Below are 23,087 nucleotides of genomic sequence, written 5' to 3'. Positions count from 1 at the left end.
TAACTGAAACAGCGCTGCCAACTACACAGCTAAGTTTTACAACAGCCAATATTGAAACTTATCTTGACATTTCTTTTCATTCTTCAATGGCGACGAGATTTTTGTAAATGTACTGAACGTTCGTAACATATACATTTAATTATATGACTTCATTGTTACAATATATAAATTAAAATGGAACTAAGCCGCACAACATTAGGTTTCGCAGCTGGAATAGCTGGTACCCTTTTCTTAGGGTATTGTGTGTATTTTGATCAACAACGTCGTAAAGACCCGCTGTACAAAAAAAAATTGAAGGAGCGTAAGTATTTATATCTACACTTTTTAGAGTTTTGTGTAATTTTGCTTTGTTACAAAGCAATAGCAATATTACCATATTCTTTAGTCATTTCATGTTGTATAATTACAACCTAAAAAAATTCTTAATTCAGCTTTATGGCGCTTCTGCTTTTGTTTTAATTTATAAAAGACAAATAACTGCGTATACTAACGTAGGTATTATTGCTAATATACAAAAATTACCACAATTTCTAGTAACTATTTTATATTTGATAGAAAGTATCATAGTACAAAGGTTTTGATTACTGATCTAAGTTCTTTTTATAACCTTCATATTATTATTGATAATAGTAGTTTAATACGTTGTTTTTTCTTTTGTTTTATACTTAACTATTTGTGACTTCTTAATATCATGTTAATCTATTGTTCTAGGTAGGCAAAATGCACGACAGAATTCAAGCAGATCACGCACAATGGGTGGTCCTCTGCCTGATACAAATGATCATGAAGCGATGCAGAGATTCTTCCTGCAACAGGTATTTCAAATTAGGCTTTAAAAGATCCAGGTTAAACCTTAACAAAATAGCATGAAACAGGAGGGTACTTATAGTTTTGAAATACAAATTATTTACCATTTGTTTTAATTAAACTAAAGTTTTCTCTAAAATATATACATTTTATCATTTTTTTCTGCATGCAAGTTGTCTAGAAATGTTTTCTTAGTTTAGTGTATTTAGATTTAAGTCAAAATATGAACAATAATTATTCCATGTTTGGTAATAAAGTAACAAAATAAATAAAATGTCTTTGATATATATAGTGTATTAAAGAAATTGGTGATATGTATATAATTTTTTTCAAACAACTATATATCACAATGAAGAATTTACATTAAAACTTTGTTTAGATTCAACTGGGAGAAGAATTACTTGCAGCTGGTGACTTAGAGGCAGGTGTAGAACATCTAGGACAGGCGGTGGCTGTATGTGGACAGACACAGCAATTACTAAGTGTAAGTGTAATAAAAGTATGTAGAAGGTTACATCATATGCCTTATTATAAAATAAACAATCAATATCAGAGTAAAATTACATTTTACTTTTAATACACCACACTAGATACAAAAAAAAAGCCAACACTAAAATACAATCTTGACTTTGTTATATTAGTTTAGATTTCTAATAATATCTTGTTTATAGGTGCTTCAACAAACAATGCCACCACACATATTCCACCTACTCCTCAAGAAGTTACCAGAGATATCTGACCGCCTTCGCTCTTCAATGAGAGGTGCCACCTTACAAGAAGAAGATGTTGAATAAATTAGTGTTGACATGGTACAGGAACATATGGTATGCTGGACAAAACAATTCTGAATAAATACTAATATTTTTGACAACTTGCTTCAAATTACTAATTATGTTCATGACCAAATTGTTCATAGCTATCTTGGGACTGGCATATCATATACTCCATAAAGCCATGGCTCTAGTTAGATTTATTGGCCTATAAATTCATTTCCTCTTATCTATTCAATATTTAAGATTCTTAGTCTGCACCATTATTTCAATACTTATGTATTTTTTTTCTAGATTAAATTTTTATTTAGTACTAATCTTATTTCATATAATCATGCCTTCTGTTGAAATAAAGATTGAAAAAAGCATTATGTAAATGTTATTTTATGACATTTTTATTCTATAATACAAAATAATAGTTTCATATTAATAATACTACTTACTATAAACTGGTAGAAGCTTAATCTTCTAATAATTGAGTGTGGAGGCTGTGAAACAATATTCTTATTGCCGCCAAAATTAAATCTAAATACTTTCTGTAAAAGTTCAATAATGTAGATAATTTGTTAGTGTTTTTAGGTTTTGTGTTCACAACTGGTTAAGTATGCTTGAGTTTTGAATGAGATTTATTGTAAAATAAAAGTATTGTATTAAATTGTGTTTTATTTTAATCCTTTCCTTTCCATCCTTTTCTTTAATAGAGACTATAAGTAGCGTTATTGGACACTTACTTATTAGTCTTAAGTTAGGCTAGATCGTAATGTTCCATGATGTAGTAAAGACGCATGTATATAAAAAAAAATTAATCCTGTCAAAACAAAACATGCATATAAAAAATTAAAAAATACCCATAAACAACAAATTTATTCATAAAATACCAAAATTCAACAATATAACAATAAGTACGCGATTATATTATGTACATAAGTACTTAAATATATCTACAAATAATAGTTCCGCAATAATGGCCTTATACTAAAAATCCTTTTTAGAGAGATTTCATTTGTTATTTTACCTATTAACTATAAAAAAAATGTTATACAGATTTCACCACTGATTAAGAGGAACGATCAGTCGACAATCTATAATTATGTATTTTATTTGAAATAAAGTATTGGCGGGAATGTAAAGATGACCAATAACAATTATGCAGGACGAATATGTGTTTCCCTGCACCTAAAGGAAGAATTTACGACCAGTCTAACTCTAACTGGTCTGAAGGGTAGAAAGTTGTATACCTTTTTAGCTGCTACTAGTTTGTGTTTGTCGCTACACAAACAAATAAAATGCGCCAACGTATCATATTACATTGTCACCTCTTGAGACGTAAGTATATTAGGGAATGTTCCTAGGTCTAAAAAAATGGAGGACAAATAAATTATAACTTGCAAAGCACAATATTAATTATAAAGTAGTAGGACATTTATAGAAATTTTACAATGGCATATTTCAGAATAATTAACCTTAATGAAATAATAGTATAATTTTTTTCAATTCATAAATAACAACAGGTAACTAAAAATTTCATTTAAATAAATTTAAATGATATAGTTTGGAAATTATCCACCTCAACAGCTTTGTTTAGAATGTTATCTAATTAATATCTAAAAAAATATATTTTAAATACATACATTAATGGTGAAAATTTCCTTGTATTTCAAAGTAAACATTGTTGAGCAATCTATTTTCCATTTAACTTATAAGGCATTTATTTTAACATAATAAATTCTTAATAATTGCTCGTCACTATATTTGTAAATTAAAATTTGTTTGTATTGGCAACCCTGTTTTATCTAGCCATTAAGACTTGACAACTGAAGAACGTATTAGATCTTGAGTAACTTTCATAACATTTAGAGCACCCTTTTCAATCAACAAATTAGCTAAATCACGACCTAAATCATCACATTTTTTAATTACATCAACCGGAACATTCCGATTTGCTTGCAAACCACAGAATATCTTCTTCAATGCGTCTACTTCGTCATCACTTCTTAATTCCTCGCAGTTTGCATTGTCAGACTTAATTATTTCATCTAGTTCTGTTAATGGATTATCATTATTATCACTGGTATCAACAACTTTAATTCTTTTTGTTGAGCCGTCATCTGTGGGACTTAGTTTGTGTTTGGGTTTATTTTTAATTTGTTCCAATATGTTTATCTGCGTGAATGTTTGTTCGAGGGTATCGCTTATTTTGGTTGCACCATCAAGACTCCATACGCCACCTGTTATTGTGAGTTGATAATTTGTATCCAACTTTTTTAATTTGGTAGACACTCCAACTGGGGCGCTGCATCCACCACCTGAAAGATGTAATAAAATGGTTTTGTTTTAAATAAATTACTGCATCCATAATTATATTAATGAGTAATTTATGTATGTTTATTAATTTATAATGTATGTATATTAATTTCGTATGGATGTTTGGCCTTAATCATGGTTAATTGTCGTCCTAATTTAAAAATCGATAAAATTCGTGAAATTGATCTTAAACATTCATAACTTAATGTAGTGTAAATAACTTATAATATTCCCCTTAAGCAACAAAAACACATAACACATAAGTGATATTTTATTTACCACTAATTTTTATGTATGTATAAAACTCACCTAAGGTTTTTAAAAAACTCCTTTCAGCCAGTATTCTGCAGTATGTTTCAGGGTGATTAAATGGCGCCAACATTTTTAAAATTTCTTCACTATCCGAGCGACATTCAATTGCTAACGCCCCTTGCCCCACAGCATACATCATGTCCGAACATGGTAAAAACTGTAGAAGTAGTAAATTTGACTCAATATAAAATTGAAACTATATTCATGAAATTTATAGGCAGACTTTTAATATACAAGTATATTAACCTATTTATGAAAATATGACACTTTTGAATAACATTAATTATTTTCTACACTAAACTTTTTTGCAAAAAAAACCGGGCATCTAAGGTAATTTACATCGTTTAGTTCTACTGAAATCCGACCTAAGAACGTAAATTTCCTTATGTGCAAAAGAGTTTACCTGTTAGTTTATTATTATTGTATAACGAAAACGCCACACGCGCACGTAAAAAAAATATTTCTTGCATTATCATATCCATTATCTCACTTAAGTACGAAGGTCATAAAAAATGCTTACTTCAAATTATACATATTTAATAACTAAATACAAAGTAATATGATAATAATGTAATTGAATACGCCCTTCCTAAATCCCTGACATTGTTCTACATAATGTAATTTCGATAATTATTAACAATTCAAAGAACAATGGTTTTAAAAATCGGAAACATTATCAAATCTTTTTTAAATACTTAGGGCAAAACAAATATCAGAAAAAATATTATGATATCGGTTTAATAGTTAGTAGAATAGAGTTCACTTTTCACGTATTTGTCATATGATAAAACATTTGACGTATGTCACTTTATACTTTATAATTAAAAAATGCAAATTGGTGATCAATTATTGCGTTTGATAAAACCGTATGTGCACGTAAATACATAATTTATAAAAATATCATCAAAACATTTATTGTTGCATTATAATTCTGAATTTTTATGACGTATCTTGATTTAAACTAGTAGCTTATGACTTTAACTGACGAAATCTTAATAGCACGTCTTCTTTAAAGATACATATTTTTAAAAGAAAATATACCTTCGTTATTCGGTGGGCCCATCCCATCCTCTGCATCCCCGCACTGGCGAGCAACAAAGCGGAATACTCTGTAGCCGGATCGTCCAATTTCTTCAATCGAGTATTGAGATTTCCCCTCACGTCTATTACTTTTAGCTGAGGATAATTCCCTCGCAATTGGGCTGTGCGTCGAAGGGACGAAGTTCCTAAAGTTTATTTTAAACATCTAGTTAGGAACAACACCTCCTATTACTTATTAACACTCAAAGTCAGTCAAAAAAACATTTATTCATATAGGTAACACAATGTACACTTATGAACGTCAATAAAGAAGAAATATACATTAAATGCATTAAGAGTAACGATTGAGTCGTAAAAGTCGTAGGTTCAAACCCAAGCTATGCACTTTTCTATTGAACACTCCCTTGAAGGAAAACGTCGTGAGGAAACCGGCATGTCTTAGACCCAAAAACTCGATGGCGCCAGGCACAGAACTGATCACCTACTTGCCTATCAGAAAAAAAACGATTGATCACGAAGTAGTTACAGAAAACTAAGGCCAAGTGATATAGTGCTGCAAGTTTTTTTTCACATTAAGAATACAAATAACAAAGGCATTAAGTGAGTAATGAAGTTGTCTAATATATATTAGAAAACATAAAAAATAAGTACAGGAGGAACTTACCAATAACAGATCCCTCAGGCAAATCTTGCAAAGAAGCGGCCTTGATATCTTCACGAAGAACTAAAGCATCCCTGGGGTCTTCTCTGAAATGAAATAGAATACAACTTAGAGTTTATTATTGAAATTACTAAATAATATATATATAGAAGAGAAGCTATACTTGGGAAGTTATTAGAATGAATAAGAATGATATAAAATGGACTTTAAAGACTAAAATTTATAAATTCTTAAACTAAATATTCAACTAATCAGGAGAAAACAATTATTGCTGGATTGTGTGAAATATTTCATAAAATTTGTTACAGGAATATCTCATTTATCTACAACGAAACTGTGAAACTGTGTGAAAGTGATTAGTCTCATTGCTGGGTGATATAAAAACTGTGACTAGTTGCTTAATTTTATACACTCTTTTTAGGATCTATAAGCTAAGTCTGAGAAAAATAATACCTAAACAAATATCAGCAGGTTTACCTCTCAAAAACTGCCCCAATTGCTAAACCATCAGGTAGAGATGTAGGTAGGTCTTTTAATGAATGCACAACAAAGTCCACGGTATTGTTGTTCAAAGCATCTTCTAAGTCCTTGGTAAATAGTGATTTTTCCCCAATTTTTGGAAGGGACACATCTAAGACACGGTCACCCAGTGTTGTCATTGATACTGTTGAAATAATTTATATTGTTTTTGGGAAACAGTTTCAACTTAGTATGTTATATAGCAGTTTATCTTATATTAAAACCACACTGTACAAATGATATGAGATTTTCTGACTGATAGACAACGAGACAAACATTGGTTAAGTACTTAGTTGAAATTTTTACAATATGGAATTATTTGTCCCAAAAGATGCAGTGCAGTGCTTGACTGAAGGTAGTTGTCATAATTACATTGACATAATTCTTTTAATATTTTAAATCAAAATTGGTTCTTCTAGTAATATACACTACTCTAAAACAGTGAAACAGACACAATTGTATGTTTAGATGTTACAGATCTCATTTGAGTCAAGGAAACAGCCATTTTAATGAATGATAGTGTTATGTGCAAAAATTAGGCAAAAAACAACCTTCTTCCTTACCCAGTCTAAATTCTTTCTCTGGATGCACATTCTTCAGGCAATCAATTACGTGATTAGTTTGTATAAGTGCAAGCTGAAAAAAAAACAGTTCTAAAGTTAACTAATCCTCTACATAAGCAATAGTGTATTAGAGTAAATTGATAACAATAAAAAGTAAACTATATGCAACTTTTAAATTACTTAATTATGTTTCTAGTTCAAATATTTAAAATATATGTACATCCATTAAAATATTGACAATTTCAATTATTACTAACTTAGATAATAAAACCTAGAAACTATTTTTATGTTAATCTACATAATATCCAAATAGCAATTTATAATTCAATAATGCAACACACACAAACACTATTTTTTAATAATTGAATAGGACTGGAATGCAAAAATGATGCATGCTTTTAGAAATTGAACAAAAAAATATATTAATAAAACATGAATAACAGGTTTATAAATGTCAATATTTGCATAATATTTATATCAACTATCTTTCTTGTTTAAATTTTTTTAATGTCTTAGATTATCAGAAGTATTAATTAAAATAAATGTTACACAATAATAACTATGTATAACAATATTTAGAATTGGGTTTAAAATAGTATAGTTATTCTCAACTTATTTGAATCAAGAAATATTTAGTAGTAATATTTAATTTCAAAAATAAATTGATTAGTGTGAAATGTTTTAAACCTTAATTTGAAACTAGGCAATTTATTCAAAAGCATAACAGCATAGCATTGCAACATAGCATATTACCTGACTTTTCCTTGATCCTACACGAATAATGTTACTTTTTCTTTCATTTTCCATTTTTATTTAAATAATTTCCTTTCTTGATTGATGCGATATTGTAAAATTTCAGGAGCAACAGAATTATAGTAATATCATATAGGTTATGTCACTTATTGTAATATAAACAACACTGAATTAATATAAATAATTATGCGGTACAATTATTTCCTTGTCACTAACACTGTAGTGGACAAGTTAGTAAATTTGGTTAAAGTTATATTAAACTAAATTCCTATGTCATGATTTAAAGTTGTTCAAAGTTCTCTTCAGTCTGCACTACCGTTTGATTCTACACATGTGACATACCATTCAAAAAGTCAATATGACTGATGAGTGATAACATCTCAGACAGATATTTAGAGCAGTGATGCCAACTTGGGGGGTTTCCCCCCAAATTTAGAGGGAGACAAGATGCCCAGGTTTTTTTAGGGATACATTTATTTAGGGGGTTCTTTACTAAAGATTTTTTTTCTCTATAAACACACGATTCTATACAATTTATATTATGCTTTGAATGCAATCACCAAACTAAACCAAGTATAAACTCCAGCCAAACAATAATTTAATCCGAACAAATCAATATCTTAACAGCCAGCGTGCTGTATGAAATGTATGAAAAGAAAATGATGAAACCCCAAAAATATTGTCTACCAAGAAACGTTAAGAAAAACTGAATTCGAAGAAAGAAAAGTTAAGAAATAAAAAATAAGAATTGTTTCATCTCATTGTTATTATCATTAATATTATTCGGTCATTGATTAACATTTTTAAATATGTAAAATGTACTCACAAAAATACAACAGCGATTTTTTACTACTTCAACATATTTTTGAAATTACCAAAACATGATTTGTTGAGTTGGCATCACTGATTTAGAGATCGATGCTTTGAGTGAGATAAATTATAATTTGCTATATCTTTGAAATTTTAGAACAATTTGTTTACAGATTGGTACTTTGTTGTCTGTATTAACTAAATGTACTACGTAACAACAGCAACTTAATAATTTTGAATTTTCTGGCTTAAAGGTCTCGTTACCAGGCCATAAAATTATTTAAAAGAAAAAAAAAGTTGAATTGTATTTGTTTCCAATCTCGACCTCTCTCATTTTTGAATGTTAAATTCATGATTGTATATAAGTGCTTTTACATATGTATAATGTGTATACGTAACGTTGTTAAGTACATTATGAAGTAATTTGTTAAAATATTTTATGTTATTTCTTAATTCATATAATTATTTGAATGCTTTATTTATTTCACTACCTCACAGTGGCAAAAATCTTCTTGTCTATTATACCACCTGCCGCTAAACTTTATACATTAAAAGATCTACAAAACAATTGCTAGTCTTCTGGCTATGTGAGTGCCCATAAGCAGCGGTATTACTTAACACCAGATGAACCTCCTGCCCTGCCTTCTATTACATACAAATAGAAGCTACTTAAAGATTTGTTTTTTTTTTTAAATAATTTTATGGCCTGGTAACGAGACCTTTAAGCCAAGTCTTATTTACGGTTAAAGATTTGTTGTTGTCTTTCTAAGCCTGGAAAAATATATGGCCTGATGCATGCTCTAGTATGACTGTGGAAAGAAGTAAATTGCTTATGACTTATACCCTTTGTCAGGTATCGCATATTTTTGTAAAAAGGATAGGTATGATGATGAAAGACCCACAGTATGTATTCAATAAAATTATCTCCTTATATCCTTTCTATACAATATCCTCTAATATGTCTCCAAAAAGAATTAAGACGGGAGATTAAGAAATTTTAACAATAATAAGTTTACACATACAGTTTTTTTAAGCCATAATATTAATTATAGTAGTTGTTATCAATGGTTAATTCGACTTTCTGCTAGAAAAATCGAATATTTATTTTTGATTCAAGTCAATAGATTATATAATTTGGTAGATTGCCAGCTACAAAATTGAATTAATATTAATTAGTGAATATTTTACCGCATATAAAATAAACACAAGCAGACTATAAAGTCATACAGCACTTAAAATACACAAAGTAGTTAATAATAAATTTACTTGAGGAAAGATTCGTTTTGCGTCTTTCTTAAGGATGAATCATAAGTAGAAAAATACAGAACCAACTTTAAAAATTACTTTACTCATATATATTTGTTCCAGTTCAATTTAAATGAAATATAACACTGTAAATTTTACCTTTTATTGATTCCTAAAATAAGAGACGATTGTGATGCACTATAAAGCTAGTCTACAAGAAAAAAATGCCTAATAAGTAGATTGCTTTAGAATACAACATAAAAGACATTTAAAATTTATGGCCACTTAATGAGAAATCAAGTTCAAGAAAAGTAAATTTCAGGCGTCCACTAGGAGCGTATCTGGCGGTCACAGTCAGTCTATTTCCCCCTTCAAGTATACTAACACGCAATGGAAGAAACAGATTGGTTATACTAATTTATTGTCTAAACATTTAAAAAAGAGGTTAAGCGAGACCCTGTTTACGATCCTGGATTCCCGACCTTGAGTTTCACAGAACCTTTAGTAAAATAGGAAATATGAATAAATTTATAAACTTAAGTATTAAAAGCATCAAAGGAACTTCAATGATTAAATGCCTCCAAGTCTTAAAAAAAATTATACAACTGATTGTATTTTAACAATAAAACTAGTTTATTTTAAAAACTTACTTTGTAAAAATAAAAATTATGTTGTTATTTATTGTGATACTATATAAAGTACTAGAATTTTAAAATGAAATACTGTGTGTATAAAATGAGATGGATAGGATATTTATACCTCATTTTAAAACAAATAATTACTTGAATTCTTGCTCCATAAGCAAGTATTTCTTAAATATAATGCAAATTAGATTTTTTATAAATACAGTTTTCAACTGTCAAGTAAAAAAATGTTTGTATTAAAAAGTGATATTCATTCTTTTCAGACTTTTAACTAAATATTTAGATGGTTTATAGAACTTAAGGAAGTATTTTTTTACGGGTATTACTTCTTAACTTGCGTCTGTTAGTTGCCGTCTTCGGACCTGAAAAAAAGGTATGTATGAATGTATTCAACATTTTTAGGATATTTCCTAATTGTTGTAATTGACTTTGAAAATAAAAAAGAATGTTGAAAATCATACAGATACTAGAGATAAAATAAGTCACACTATTTTAAATTAAGATTAACATAGCTATAACTCTGTCCAAAATAACATCCAAAGTAACAGACTTGAAGTTATAATGCTTATTTTTTATATAATGTAGTTTTCACTACATATGAAAAAATTAATATAATGAAATTATCATCCTGGAGAGTATGCAAGCGACTCTCAACCCTGAGGTCATAAATTGACCCAGCTAATCTCTTAAATAAGATTAATTAAGGACCAGCCAACTCTAATGCACAGAACTGGATTTTTATATAAGGTGTAAGTATGTACTTACTTTTTCTTGCTGGAATTTCTTTAATATCCAACTTTTTTAAAACTACTAGAGATTTTCTCCCATCAAATGGAATTACAGTTGGGTTAACAATTATTTTTTTCTTCTCATGTTCTGCTATTTTTTTAACTTTACACTTTCTTGTAGGAAGTTTTCTCACCACCAATATACTCTTATCCTCAACCTTCACATCTTGTTCAAGAGTCTTCTTAGCTCGAGTTCTTCTTGGAAGATTCTTAGTTGAGTTATCAGAGTCATCTGATTTTTCTTTGATTTCAATAGTTTTTGATGTCTTAGTTATATTTTTTATATCTTTAGATCTAGGATGTCCTGGTGTGTCCTTTGTAGTACTAGATTTTGTAGAGTTATACTTAGTTTCTGTTTTTCTTACAGCAGACCTTGTACAGGGCTTAGCTAATGAACTTTCTAGTGCAGTGTCGATAACTTTTTCCAAATTGTCACATTTAACTCTTGAGTTAGCTTTTAAAATATTTTCTTCTGTTCCTTTATTTTTTGCAGCTACTTTCTTCTTCAAATTGGCAACTACTTCTCTCATGGCATAAGTAGGATTAAGTCTTTCTAAATAATCCTTTTGTAGAAGAGGAGACTGGTAATCTGAATTTTCAGATGATGAGGAAAGTTTTCTTATCCTATATTTACAAGTAGAATCATCGTCAAATTCTTCAGTTTGAACATTACGCTCCTTGCGAATGATATCTTCTGGATTTTTAGCTAATATCTCTGCCCACGTAAATTGCCGTTCTGAACCCATAAAGTTTCCAAATTTTCCTATACTGTTACGATGGCGTTTCAATCCTTTGCGTTTTATAATACTGCTTTTCTTTGAACGCAAATTTTTTGGTGACAATTTTTTACCCAATAAGTGTGGCATAAGAGAATTTTTTAATCGCGCGGCTAAATCTGCATCAGAAGTAAAGAAATTTCTGGATGAACATGGTTTTCGTTGGCCATCACTCGATATATTTAAATGTTTTAAGAAATCTAACTTGATAGCATTTTCCATGGACGTGACAATGTTCTCTCTTTGTGATGATTTTTTAACTCCATTTCGCACTATAAAATCACGAGATGTACTTTTCTTGGCTAACTGCTTAGCATGAAAAATTTTATTTATAGGAGATTTAGGACCATCATTAAAATTAATCATACATTCCTTGTCAAAAACATGACCAATTTTTACCAATTCAGTTTTAAACAAACTCCTACAATATTCATAATCAGGTTTCTCAGTAAATTCAAGTGTCACAATATATTGAAGATATTTTTCAATAAATTGTGGATAGAATTCAGTCTTAAAGCATGTTTTTAGTAATAGTTTTATATTGCTCATGAAGTTTTTCTTCAAAGCATGCACAAGATCGGGTTTTGCTAGGACATCTGATGACTTCCATGGCAAGATACCCGTTAACCAGTCTAGTATATTGAAACCAAGAGTTTCTAAGTCCGATCTTCTTGAATGTGCCCCTATATGAGAATCTCGTGAACTATACTCTAATGTTCCATCATGTGCTTTTCTAGCATCCATACAAAAATCTTTATGATTGCCATCAGAATCGAGAAATTTAGATGCTAAGCCATAATCAAGTAAATATACTTGTCCATTTGATTGTGACTGAATGGCTTCTTTATATATCTCATGTAAGTCTTTATAATTAATAACATCATCTTGAGGTTTAACATCTTTCTGGTAAGATCTATCTGAACATAAGGAATTAATATCTTCATAATTCACATTTGTTAACTGTCGTAAATTGAATGCATGGTGCCGAAGAATACTCCTGTCTTTATGAGTCAGTATTTGTGTTATTTTACGTCTAACATTTGCAATTTTTTTTTCTGTACTATAATTATCACTATCAATTGTGAAGTCTTCATCATCATAATAATTTGATGATCTACTTTTGGTACTTTTACCTTTTTTAGGTTTTGATGGTGTTGTGTGCTTTTGAAAAGATGGTTTATCCTGTAATTTTAATTTATTTCCATCAAAGCCTATCATTAGGTTTGAGCTTTTAATGTCTGAGTGTGTATATCCTTGACTATGAAGGTATTCCAAAACATCGAGTACTTGAATCGATATAATAAGAACATTTTTTAAGTCCAGAATTTTTGCTTTGGATATTATTTTTTGAAGATCAATGTCATATCGAGGCAGAACTAAAAATCTGTATTTTATGTCAGTGCTTTTGTCAGTAAAGGACCCACTTGCAACAAAATGTGGCATACCTAAACTTTTAAGCCTATGTTGCTGGCGCCATAGTTTTACTGAAACAGAATTTTTACACATTATCAAACCCATTATAAAAACTTGATAAGGAAATGGCATAATTAAATTTTTATAAAAACTTTAATTACAAAAGGTGATTAAATATGTAATAAGGTGACAATTTAAGAAACTAACTTTTGCTATATTTAAAATAAAACTCTTTTTGTAAATTTTATTAAGACTAGTTATTGTCTTACTGAAGAGTAAAAAAATATGAATATTACCTTTGCCAGTTTCTCCAGTTCTTATTAAGCAATGTACCTCAACGAATAGAGGACCATTACTGTGTGGTTCGATTTTTACAATGTATCTGGCATTTGTATTTGTAACGTCAGTCTCTATATCATTCGAAGCAAGATAAATTCTACCAAAACTGCCACGACCTGAAAATTCATTGCTTTTATATAAGCCTTTAAACCCAAAATAGTAAATAACAGTTATAATTACTAAAATCCTTAATGTGTAAGATAACAAATTAGTAACTTCATAAAAACCTTGCAAAATTCTTCCAAAAAGATAGTATAGAACTTAGTGAAAATGGAATTTGAACAAGAAATTTTGCGAGTTGGCTAAATATATGTGGTTGTGAATTTCTCCATAGCCAAATACAATGTTAACGTACCGATTGGTTTTCCAAGTCGCCATTGGCGTTGGGAAATATCCGTAAATACAATTCCCGCAGTTAAGGCTTCGTCATCACAAAAACTTGTGTCTAAACTCGAGCATTCTTCTACCTTCTTTTTTTTAATTGCAATTAACTCATCGTTTACATCCATCCATCGTCGAGGCATAGTGAAAAAACATATAACTTCACTAAGGAAAGCTAAAGCTGAAGAGAAAAGTATGTTCAATTTATTAAAGTTATTGAGATGTATAATTTTAAGCATGCACAGGTGGACAAGATATTAAATAACAACAGAACAAACAGGTTTTGTTTGAACACGAAGAGTCCATTTTAGCTCTCTACTACAGTAGGTACTTCAGTAAATATTCTAAGCTTATTTAACACGTTATTTATATCTCTGCTGAAGGAAATAAGAATTAGGGTGTAAAAATACTATACAAGAAAATAAATTGGCGGTAATAATCGTTACATACCCGAAGACAGTAACAGTTATAAGTACTTATTTTATTATTTTGAAACTGATAGTTATAAATGTGCCGTCAAACGATAAGCGCCATGTTCACCATGTTAATGTTCAAAGTTCAAACTTAGTAGACATTTGACTCTACGGTGACGGCGCAATGGATGGATTGTCGAAAATTGCCATCATGAAAAATGTTGCGTTATAATTACATTACTTTGATTTCATGGTTTCATTTTAATTGGTACATCTACACAATCTCATGTAGAGTATATGTTGAATAATGAATAATTATTTAATCGTTTAGTGAAATCTGTTACGGCTCTCGTTACTAAGAAATTAATATTATACTATTTAACTCATAAATAAATAAGACTAATTATTCTATAAAATAAAAGCGTTTATATATATTGCTTCATTAATACTATTAGGCTGATATATTATTTACATACATACTCAATAGTCTGTATATTTTAGACGTTTTTGTGTTAGCTATAGGGGGTTAATATTTTTAAGAGTTGGTAACCCAGACTGATTCTTATTTCTCATATGTTGACTTTCGCAGTTCACCGTTCACAACTACACACATATCTTCACATTCCCAGACCCCAGTTCATAATTCACAACACACGTCACAACTCGCAGCGTGAACACAACTTCACAAGTTCTGTTAAAGAGTGATCGGGTGTTGCGTTTAACCGTGTTGAACGCGATGTCATTTTGTTTGTCAACAAAAAAATAGTTTTGCGTGGATTAAATAAAGTGTGATTAACTGCTAAAATGTGTGTTCGGTGATAAGTTTTGTGTCTTTAAGTCCTAAATTAAATATGAATGCATAAGTGCACCGAAAATGGATGGAGCAAACGCTGATTCGGACCATTCCATGAGTTGGGAGGACTTTTTCGGTTTGTAATTATTATACAAATTCAACGCACTAACGTAATATACGTAATTGAAATTTATGAATATAACACTAAAAATTATTTTAATATTTCTGATAAATCAAAAATTAATTTAATAAGTTATCAAGGTTTCTGTTTTAAATCTAAAAAATACATTAAAAACTTCCATAGTTTTTTCATTCTTTTTATCCATTGAGAATACTATTTTCGAAATCCTTACACATTATAATTGTTATTAAACAAACTTGATGAAGTAGATGAAGTTGGGTTCAGATCCGTTTTTGAAAAAAAAATACGTTTCGAGTCTATTTTAGGTGCATACATTTTCTACAACCGTGATTTCCTCGGGCTAGGAAGGGAGAGAGACAGGTTTGCTTCCTATTATGGAGTGCATTGCTAACACTGGGTTCAATGCCTGGTACACCCACCTCCTAAGTCATGATTAATTATTTACTTAGAATAATCAGTGTCAAGATTCCAAAAATAAAAATCCTACTTAGTTCAAATTTGCCATGCGATTGAATTTTTGATCTCTCGTTATCGTATTGAATCAATGCCCTCGCACTGAATTTTGAAACCCATTAGAGAGGTAGTGAAGAAGGTTACTAACCAATGATTCATATTGTTTCGTTTGTAATGAGATTTTAGACCAATTGATGAATTAGAAATAAATTAATGGAAAAAATATGACAGTTATTGCACCATATCTTCATAACGTGTTTTTTTCTATTATCTATTTGAAAAAAACCAGTTGATTTTGTTATTGTAGATCTTGTGCAACTTCTAAATTATATCTTCGTAAAACACGCATGAAATGTTTTATGAACTAAGCACACTAAAGATAACATTCTTAAAAGATAAAACTACGAACTGAATGCTGTTTTCCGTTGTGAACAAGTTTTCAAGAATATATTTTAGTCTTTGAGGAACTTTGAACTAATATTTGCCGCCGTAATTGAATAGGTAAAATAAAAAAATATGATACATAAAATCTGTTAAAAATTGCCTAGCTATTTAAACATATTACAGACGTTAAAAAATGAAAACGATTTTATTTATAGGTTAATTATTGACCTTTTATATTTGCTAAGTATCACCCATGTTGTCTTGTATTCATCGATAAAATAGTTAATAAACTATTCTACATATGTGATAGATCACATATTATTTATGGCGTACGGGATTTATGTGTGTTGCCATTGTAAATATAGTGTACGAGTATGGAACTAATGAAGTGTACTGCCTTAAACGCACCCGTACAAATAAACGGATGTACGAATTATTTGAAATTTGAAACACGTCTAGGTCGGTGTAAGCTTACAGATAAGCTAATATTTAACGTATAAGAAAACTTGGAATACCGTGTTGCATTTTATTATTATATTGTGTTCAATAACGATGTGCAATTTAAAATAGGGCTGATTTACAAATTTACTAAATACATACGTCGGAGTCTCCCGGGGGACATTCAATTAGGCGCCAAAGGAAGAAAGCTAGTGAAAGTATCCGAATTAGTATGCACAGACTAACAAGCACCATACAAGTATCCTAATCCGTTGATCTCTTTATTCGATCTTAGTTTGTACAAGTTTTGTTTTCTATAAGAAATAATATACATATACTGTTTCAATATAAAAAAAGTATTTGTTAGACTAAGAATTATTTTTTATTTTACTACTCCAATATGAATATATTTCAACAATAATCCAATTCGTTTTTTACTATTATATTATACCTTTAAAGCCTTTACACACCAGTTGAATGATCTTAAAATCGGCCGGTAACGCTCTCGCGAGCTTTCTGGTATTGTGTATCCATAGACCGTGGTATCACTTAACATCAGATGAGTCTCCTGCCCCTTTTGCCCCCTGTTATAGAAACATCCTGCATCCGTTTCAGTCATAATCCATTTTACTATAAATTTTAATTTTTTAAATTAAATTTAGTAGTTGCAGGGCTGATGAGCAGTTTTCAACTTTGAGAACTTTTTTTATTCTTCATAGTATAATCTGTCCACTCAATGCTCTCAGGATATTCTTTGAAGTTCGACCTAGTTTGAGAAACAAATTCTACTATATATTTATAGTAGGTTACAACAAGTACAAGTGTTAGTATGATTAATGCGTTTACGCATGATATAGTAAAATTATACTTTAATTTAATGGGTAATGAACCTGGAATATCACGAGAACGTAATAAGATGGCTTTTTGAATCAGGGTGTTGCTTTCGTCATACTTAAAAGTTGAAAGATATGTAACGAATGGATTACATTTTATTTTAAATTAATTGTCTCTGTTCTGTAGCATTATTTTTTTACACGCGTAAACATCGGCGAATTACGAATCGAAAATCATACCCGAAAGTCGTTATGGTATCGCAAAAATTGCTTAAATAGTAAACGCCGACAAAAAAGGTAAAAAATATTATTGATTACCATTTCGATCTCACCATTCTAAGAGGTATGAAAGTTAAGCAGAGACTACCTCATGGGGGAGAATCCCCCTCTGAGAGTCCGGTGGGCGACGTTTAGCACACAGTAATTGTGAATGACTTTCCTTTCAAGAAAATAACGTATTTACCAATTATTCCGGCAACGCACATAACAGCCTTCTGGCAGTGTGAGTTACTGTGGGTGGCACCAATTAACATTAGGTGAGACCTACCCTACCTACCTAAGAGTTTACTGCCAACTACTTACCAACTCCATGTTGTTTCTTCAATCTGAAGGGTTCAGTGTGACCACTGGACGGTCCTGCCCAAAGACTAGTGGCTAGAGTCGGGATGTTGTGTATATGGTCAGCGTTTAGAATTATTTGTATTTTAAAAACATAAAACACAACAATTATTTATTAGTACAATCTTCTTGGTTGCGTATGATGTCATTATACAGATTTTAGCAGCAGGCTGATGATGTTGATGCGTACATTACGTGTAGTACTCGTTAACACCAGAAAATATTAAATTATATGTTATATAGTATGCAAAAATTTTAAATTTAGGTCGATCATAAATAAGTGTAATTTAATGCCCTCAAATGATGAAACGGCTGTGTTCGGAATAAGGTTTCATTTTCATTACCTTATCGTTTGCAATGCAGTTTTAATTACGATTTTTGTTGAAATATGATTGAATTTAATACGATGTATTACGGGCACTAGAACGAGAAGATTGCATTATTAATTGTTTGTTTGTTTTAATTATATGTATTTGAAGAAAAAAAAATAGAAATGTTTTTGGTGAAACAATTTTCTTGATTTACTATTAAATATTTCCTCTGAGATTACTTAAAATTAAACGCATATTTTTCTTGTTTTCGTTAATACATCGCAAACAATATTAAAAAAATCAGGAATAAAATACAGGAATCCTTCTTGATCCTAATGCTTAAAGCAATTTTCTTCAGACAATCCAAAACGTACGATAACCATTTAGAATAATAAATAAAACTTAAAAAACATGCACAAAGTTTTTTTAAAATATATATATAAGTTAAAACACAACAAAGGTTTATAGGTGTAATTGATTGTTGATTATTAAATAATAATGAAATGGTACTGATGGAAGTCCATTAAATGCATTAAAAAAGTTTTGATTGAATTTTCAGATTTACTACGCCAAACTGGGCATACAGCTATTCATTTTATACGCGTTACGCCACGGCCCTCTAGATATAGCGCCATATTGCAATCGTGAAGGAAACGACGGCGCCAACCAAACGCCATAATAACATAATATTTCGTATTCTAGAAACGTGCTGAATGCAATTTAAATCTCGTAATGCACGTTCTTCATACTATTATCATAAATGATCGGATAATATGGAAAGTGGAATGCACAATGGAATCCAAAAGGCCGTTAGACTTAGTTACTGCTAGAATACACATTGGCTCTGTAGGAAAATACGAGATAGTAACACGAAAAAAATCAAGCCAGGGGAGAAAGTACGATTGACATCCGAACTAATTGTGTTTTATTAAGTCTCAAGACAGCTGACCAATCACAAACAATTTCCATTTTTAAAAAACCCATTGTTATTCAGATTAAATTCACATCCAGTATCGTCCAGGCTAGGATGAAGGCACATGAAATAAAACTATTATAAGGTTTTTATCCTTACATTATCATTTAGGGGTGACGTAGAAAAAGATGAATCACTTAGTACAACACGTTAAAGACTTACTATGAACTTTAATTTACTGAAGGTGCTAGAACCTGATGTTTGCAGCTAAATTAAGCTTTATTTGGAAGCCTTAAGAGTTATTTTCCCATAAAATTGTCTCCCGCAGTGTCGAAATCGATATTACTGCATTATGCAAAGCGATTCAGGAAAATTGGTTACGTCTATTATTAAACTGTTATCAGAGGTATACAGGTATACAAATCTATGAAATTAATCAATTATATATTTTTTATATATTAACGCGCAAGAAGCTGTTAAGCGATTCCGCCGACAAAATTGCGAAAAGGCTCGCAAGTGCGTTGCCGTTTTAAGAATTGGTCATAGCATATTTTTTGTATCTTCAATTTACGTATTAGGCGAGCCGCACCACTCACAACCGAAAGGCCTATGATTTTTTATTTTCTATTGTATACGTGTTCGACATATAACTTAATTGAGGTTACTTTTAGGTTTCTGTGAGCCTTTTCTTGTCAAAAACCTCCTCCAAATCCCGCCATTATTCGACAATAGACCATATATATATACATACAATTCATATTATCAATGTGCATGAATCTATTCGATTTTACGTATTTTTCCAGTTTGAAACGTCTAACCCATAGATTCAGAACTTTGGTAAGTCTGATTTCCGTACATGACATACGGGAGACATAGTCCGCGCTAAGTCCCAGTGGGGTACAGATTATAATCTGACGACTGCCATTATCATAACGGCTTGAAAAGTGAATTGAACCCTGATTTAGAATCAATTATGTCATAAAGTCAGTACAAAAATATGCAATTCCATTACGTAAATATCATGTGAATTACAGAGAGCGAGAATTTGGTTATGTAATAAATCATGTGCATAGATAATCTTTAATTTGTAATCGGTAAACCCTATATCCAGTTTTGGCAATAAGTTAAGTGTTAAAATGCATTAAGGTATTATAATGTATTATCTTCTTTCATAATCAATAATAATAAGTTGTAATATGTTTATGTACATATTTTGTTTTTAACTAGCTTATCCCTTTGTTTACTGTTGATGTCTTTGTTTATTTTTTCTCGCGTGTAGTTTCCCAACCTTTGACTTGAAACTGGCATAAAGTCAAAACTATTCCCATAATATAAAAAAAAATCATAAAGTCCGTTGGAATCTCAAGAAGAAGGCTGTATATGTTTATGTGGAAACGATAGTCTATGGTTGTGATTGAATTGAATTATCGGCTCGATGCCAGACAAAACAAAAACAAAGCTTTGTTAGCAAAATCCGCTGCGCAACAACCAATAATTGTTATATTATAATCAATTTACATTATAACACAACAATAATTAGTTATGTATATGTTTTATTATACTCTTTCGATTAGTATTATTTGTTTTATAAACAATATTACGAATCTGCTTTGAATAAATACTACAGTGGAGCCTTGTGCAAAACTTTTTGTGCACTCGGTTCGCACGTGACGTCAAATCTATAGTAAAGGAAAATTATAACTATAATTTTAAATCTAACAAGGCATTTCGTGTACAAAAACGAAAAAAAATAGTGGATTGTAGATCTATCTTTAGATCTATTTTAGACATAAAGTTCATTTGTATATTAACAAACAATTACATAAAATCGTACTATAAGTCTAGATTAGTTAAAAACATCACGATAATCGAGAGTTAATTATATAGTTAATTTATAAATATTTATCAAGATGGTTAATCTCTGAAGTTTACTCTGAGAACTCGGTGTTAATTAGTACATCAATATTGTTTTATATGTTTTGTAACATGTGCACATAATTACGATTGATTAGTTAGTTCTTCGACTACGCCCCGTTTTTATAGCAACGAAGATGTTATTAAATATCTTGATTAGTGATTAGATATATATAGTATTAAATTATTCATCGTGAGCCGATGGAAATAACGCCGAAATTTCTATACGGCAGTTCTGCTTAACGTGTCCTTAAAGTCTTTACATAGATATCTTTCGTTGGTAATTTAATAAATAAGGCTGATAATTCTCAAGAGTGATTTGTACAGTACAGAAGATCATACAGTATAGAAGATTGTTATGGATTTATACATCTTAAAAGTTTTTAACCCAGCACTTTATGCTATGTGAAATGTAGTGCTATGTGAAATCAGCTGCCCACTAAAGTATTCCCTAACCAATTCGATTCCTTAACAAAAAAAGCGTACCAATTATAAAAGGCCGGCAACGCACCCGCGCGCTCTCTGGCGTTAAGAGTTTCCATGCCTCCTACTCGATTGGCCCCTGTTCATTAAAAAAGGCGAGTTTGTGAATTTTGAGTTTAAGGCACACGTGATCGTTTCATAGAAAAAGAAAGATGTACTGTTTAAGCCAATGGCCAATGCCTGAAACACACAGCATCAATGTTTATAAATACACCTGGAAAGGTCTTCATAAAACACAGTCTTCTAAAGAGTCAATTACCATCGGTCTTATGACGAGCTGATACTTACGACGAGAATACTCCCACTAAGCAATACACAAATCTATGTTTTTTCATTCACAACTTACTGCGGAAAATAATAACCTGCTCAAATATACGTAACAGTCTTTCCTTCAACTTAAATTAAAAATTTAAGTTGGCGTCTGGTAGATAGTGACCCCAGAGCTAGTGATTTTCTCGTTCAACGAATAAGTATCGACACAGCGAGGAAATTTGTTTTAATTTTCTTTTAATTAATTTCTAATTATTTGTCATGTATCAGTATGTAGGTTAAGAAAATTGTAAATACTTTATATTTGATTGTTATGATAAACAATGAAATTCCGACTTATATTACTTGAACTAATATTGACATAGGTAAAATAAATAAATAAATCTTTAGGTATTAAATAATAACAGAGCAGTGTTGGCCTAGTGGCTTTAGCGTGCGACTCTCATTCCTGAGGTTTCCCGTAGTTTCGATCCCCGGCTGTGCACCAATGGATTTTCTTTCTTTGTGCGTATTTAACATTCGCTTGAACGGAGAAGGAAAATATCGTGAGGAAACCGGCTTGCCTTAGATCCAAAAAGTCGACGGTGTGCGTCAAGCACAGAAGGCTGATCACCAACTTACCTATTCAATTTACAAATGATCATGAAATAGATACAGACATCTGAGGTCCAGACCTAAAAAGGTTGTAGCGCCATTGATTTATTTTTATTAAATAATAATAATGCGCCTTCCAGGAGTTCAATGTATATTGCATATTACACATAGATATATATAGTTTGAAGCCTAGATAGCTGATCAATGAGTAGATAGTACTGAATATTACTCGGACGGATTAAAGCACATTGGAAGACATTTATACCGATATCTCTAAGGAAATAAATATTGTATCATAAGTTTTTTTTGAATTAATTAATAACTCTCTACTCCCTTGGCATCGTGTCCAGGGACTTTTCTGTCTCACAATTTTTTCCAAAAAAAAAACAAGTTACATTTCAT

General features: G+C 30.5%; 4 protein-coding genes across 5 annotated transcripts in view; 2 read left to right on the top strand and 2 right to left on the bottom strand.

Annotated features, from left to right (window-relative positions):
* The first annotated feature begins 61 nt into the window (after positions 1-61).
* LOC123720730 (mitochondrial import receptor subunit TOM20 homolog) lies at positions 62-2,232 on the top strand. Its single transcript, XM_045677463.1, has 4 exons — positions 62-301; positions 712-815; positions 1,187-1,291; positions 1,479-2,232. The coding sequence occupies exons 1-4, from the start codon at positions 175-177 to the stop codon at positions 1,599-1,601; spliced, it is 459 nt and encodes a 152-aa protein (XP_045533419.1). The 5' UTR covers positions 62-174; the 3' UTR covers positions 1,602-2,232.
* A 237-nt stretch (positions 2,233-2,469) lies between these two features.
* Positions 2,470-8,073, bottom strand: LOC123720021 (porphobilinogen deaminase). Of its 2 annotated transcripts, none has more exons than XM_045676435.1 (7): positions 7,731-8,073; positions 6,978-7,050; positions 6,373-6,559; positions 5,899-5,981; positions 5,235-5,419; positions 4,191-4,350; positions 2,470-3,883 (listed from the first exon to the last, which is right to left on the bottom strand). In XM_045676435.1, the coding sequence occupies exons 1-7, from the start codon at positions 7,782-7,784 to the stop codon at positions 3,378-3,380; spliced, it is 1,248 nt and encodes a 415-aa protein (XP_045532391.1). In that variant the 5' UTR covers positions 7,785-8,073; the 3' UTR covers positions 2,470-3,377. The 2 variants fall into 2 exon arrangements, with proteins under 2 accessions (XP_045532391.1, XP_045532392.1); XM_045676436.1 differs by lacking the exon at positions 7,731-8,073 and adding an exon at positions 7,235-7,256.
* Positions 8,074-9,934: 1,861 nt separating this feature from the next.
* LOC123720020 lies at positions 9,935-14,684 on the bottom strand. Its single transcript, XM_045676433.1, has 5 exons — positions 14,577-14,684; positions 14,101-14,307; positions 13,703-13,861; positions 11,195-13,477; positions 9,935-10,791 (listed from the first exon to the last, which is right to left on the bottom strand). The coding sequence occupies exons 2-5, from the start codon at positions 14,267-14,269 to the stop codon at positions 10,727-10,729; spliced, it is 2,676 nt and encodes an 891-aa protein (XP_045532389.1). The 5' UTR covers positions 14,270-14,307; positions 14,577-14,684; the 3' UTR covers positions 9,935-10,726.
* Positions 14,685-15,197: 513 nt separating this feature from the next.
* LOC123720019 overlaps positions 15,198-23,087 on the top strand; it is a 76,079-nt gene continuing 68,189 nt past the window's right edge. The window contains exon 1 of the mRNA XM_045676429.1: positions 15,198-15,468. Coding sequence (XP_045532385.1) covers positions 15,414-15,468 — 55 coding nt within the window. The 5' untranslated portion in view covers positions 15,198-15,413. The remainder of the gene's footprint in view (positions 15,469-23,087) is intronic.

Source organism: Pieris brassicae, chromosome 2 (genome assembly GCF_905147105.1).
Source record: "Pieris brassicae chromosome 2, ilPieBrab1.1, whole genome shotgun sequence".
Lineage (NCBI taxonomy): Eukaryota > Metazoa > Arthropoda > Insecta > Lepidoptera > Pieridae > Pieris > Pieris brassicae.
Note: the sequence above shows the minus strand (reverse complement) of the source record. Positions and strands in the feature narration are given on the sequence as shown.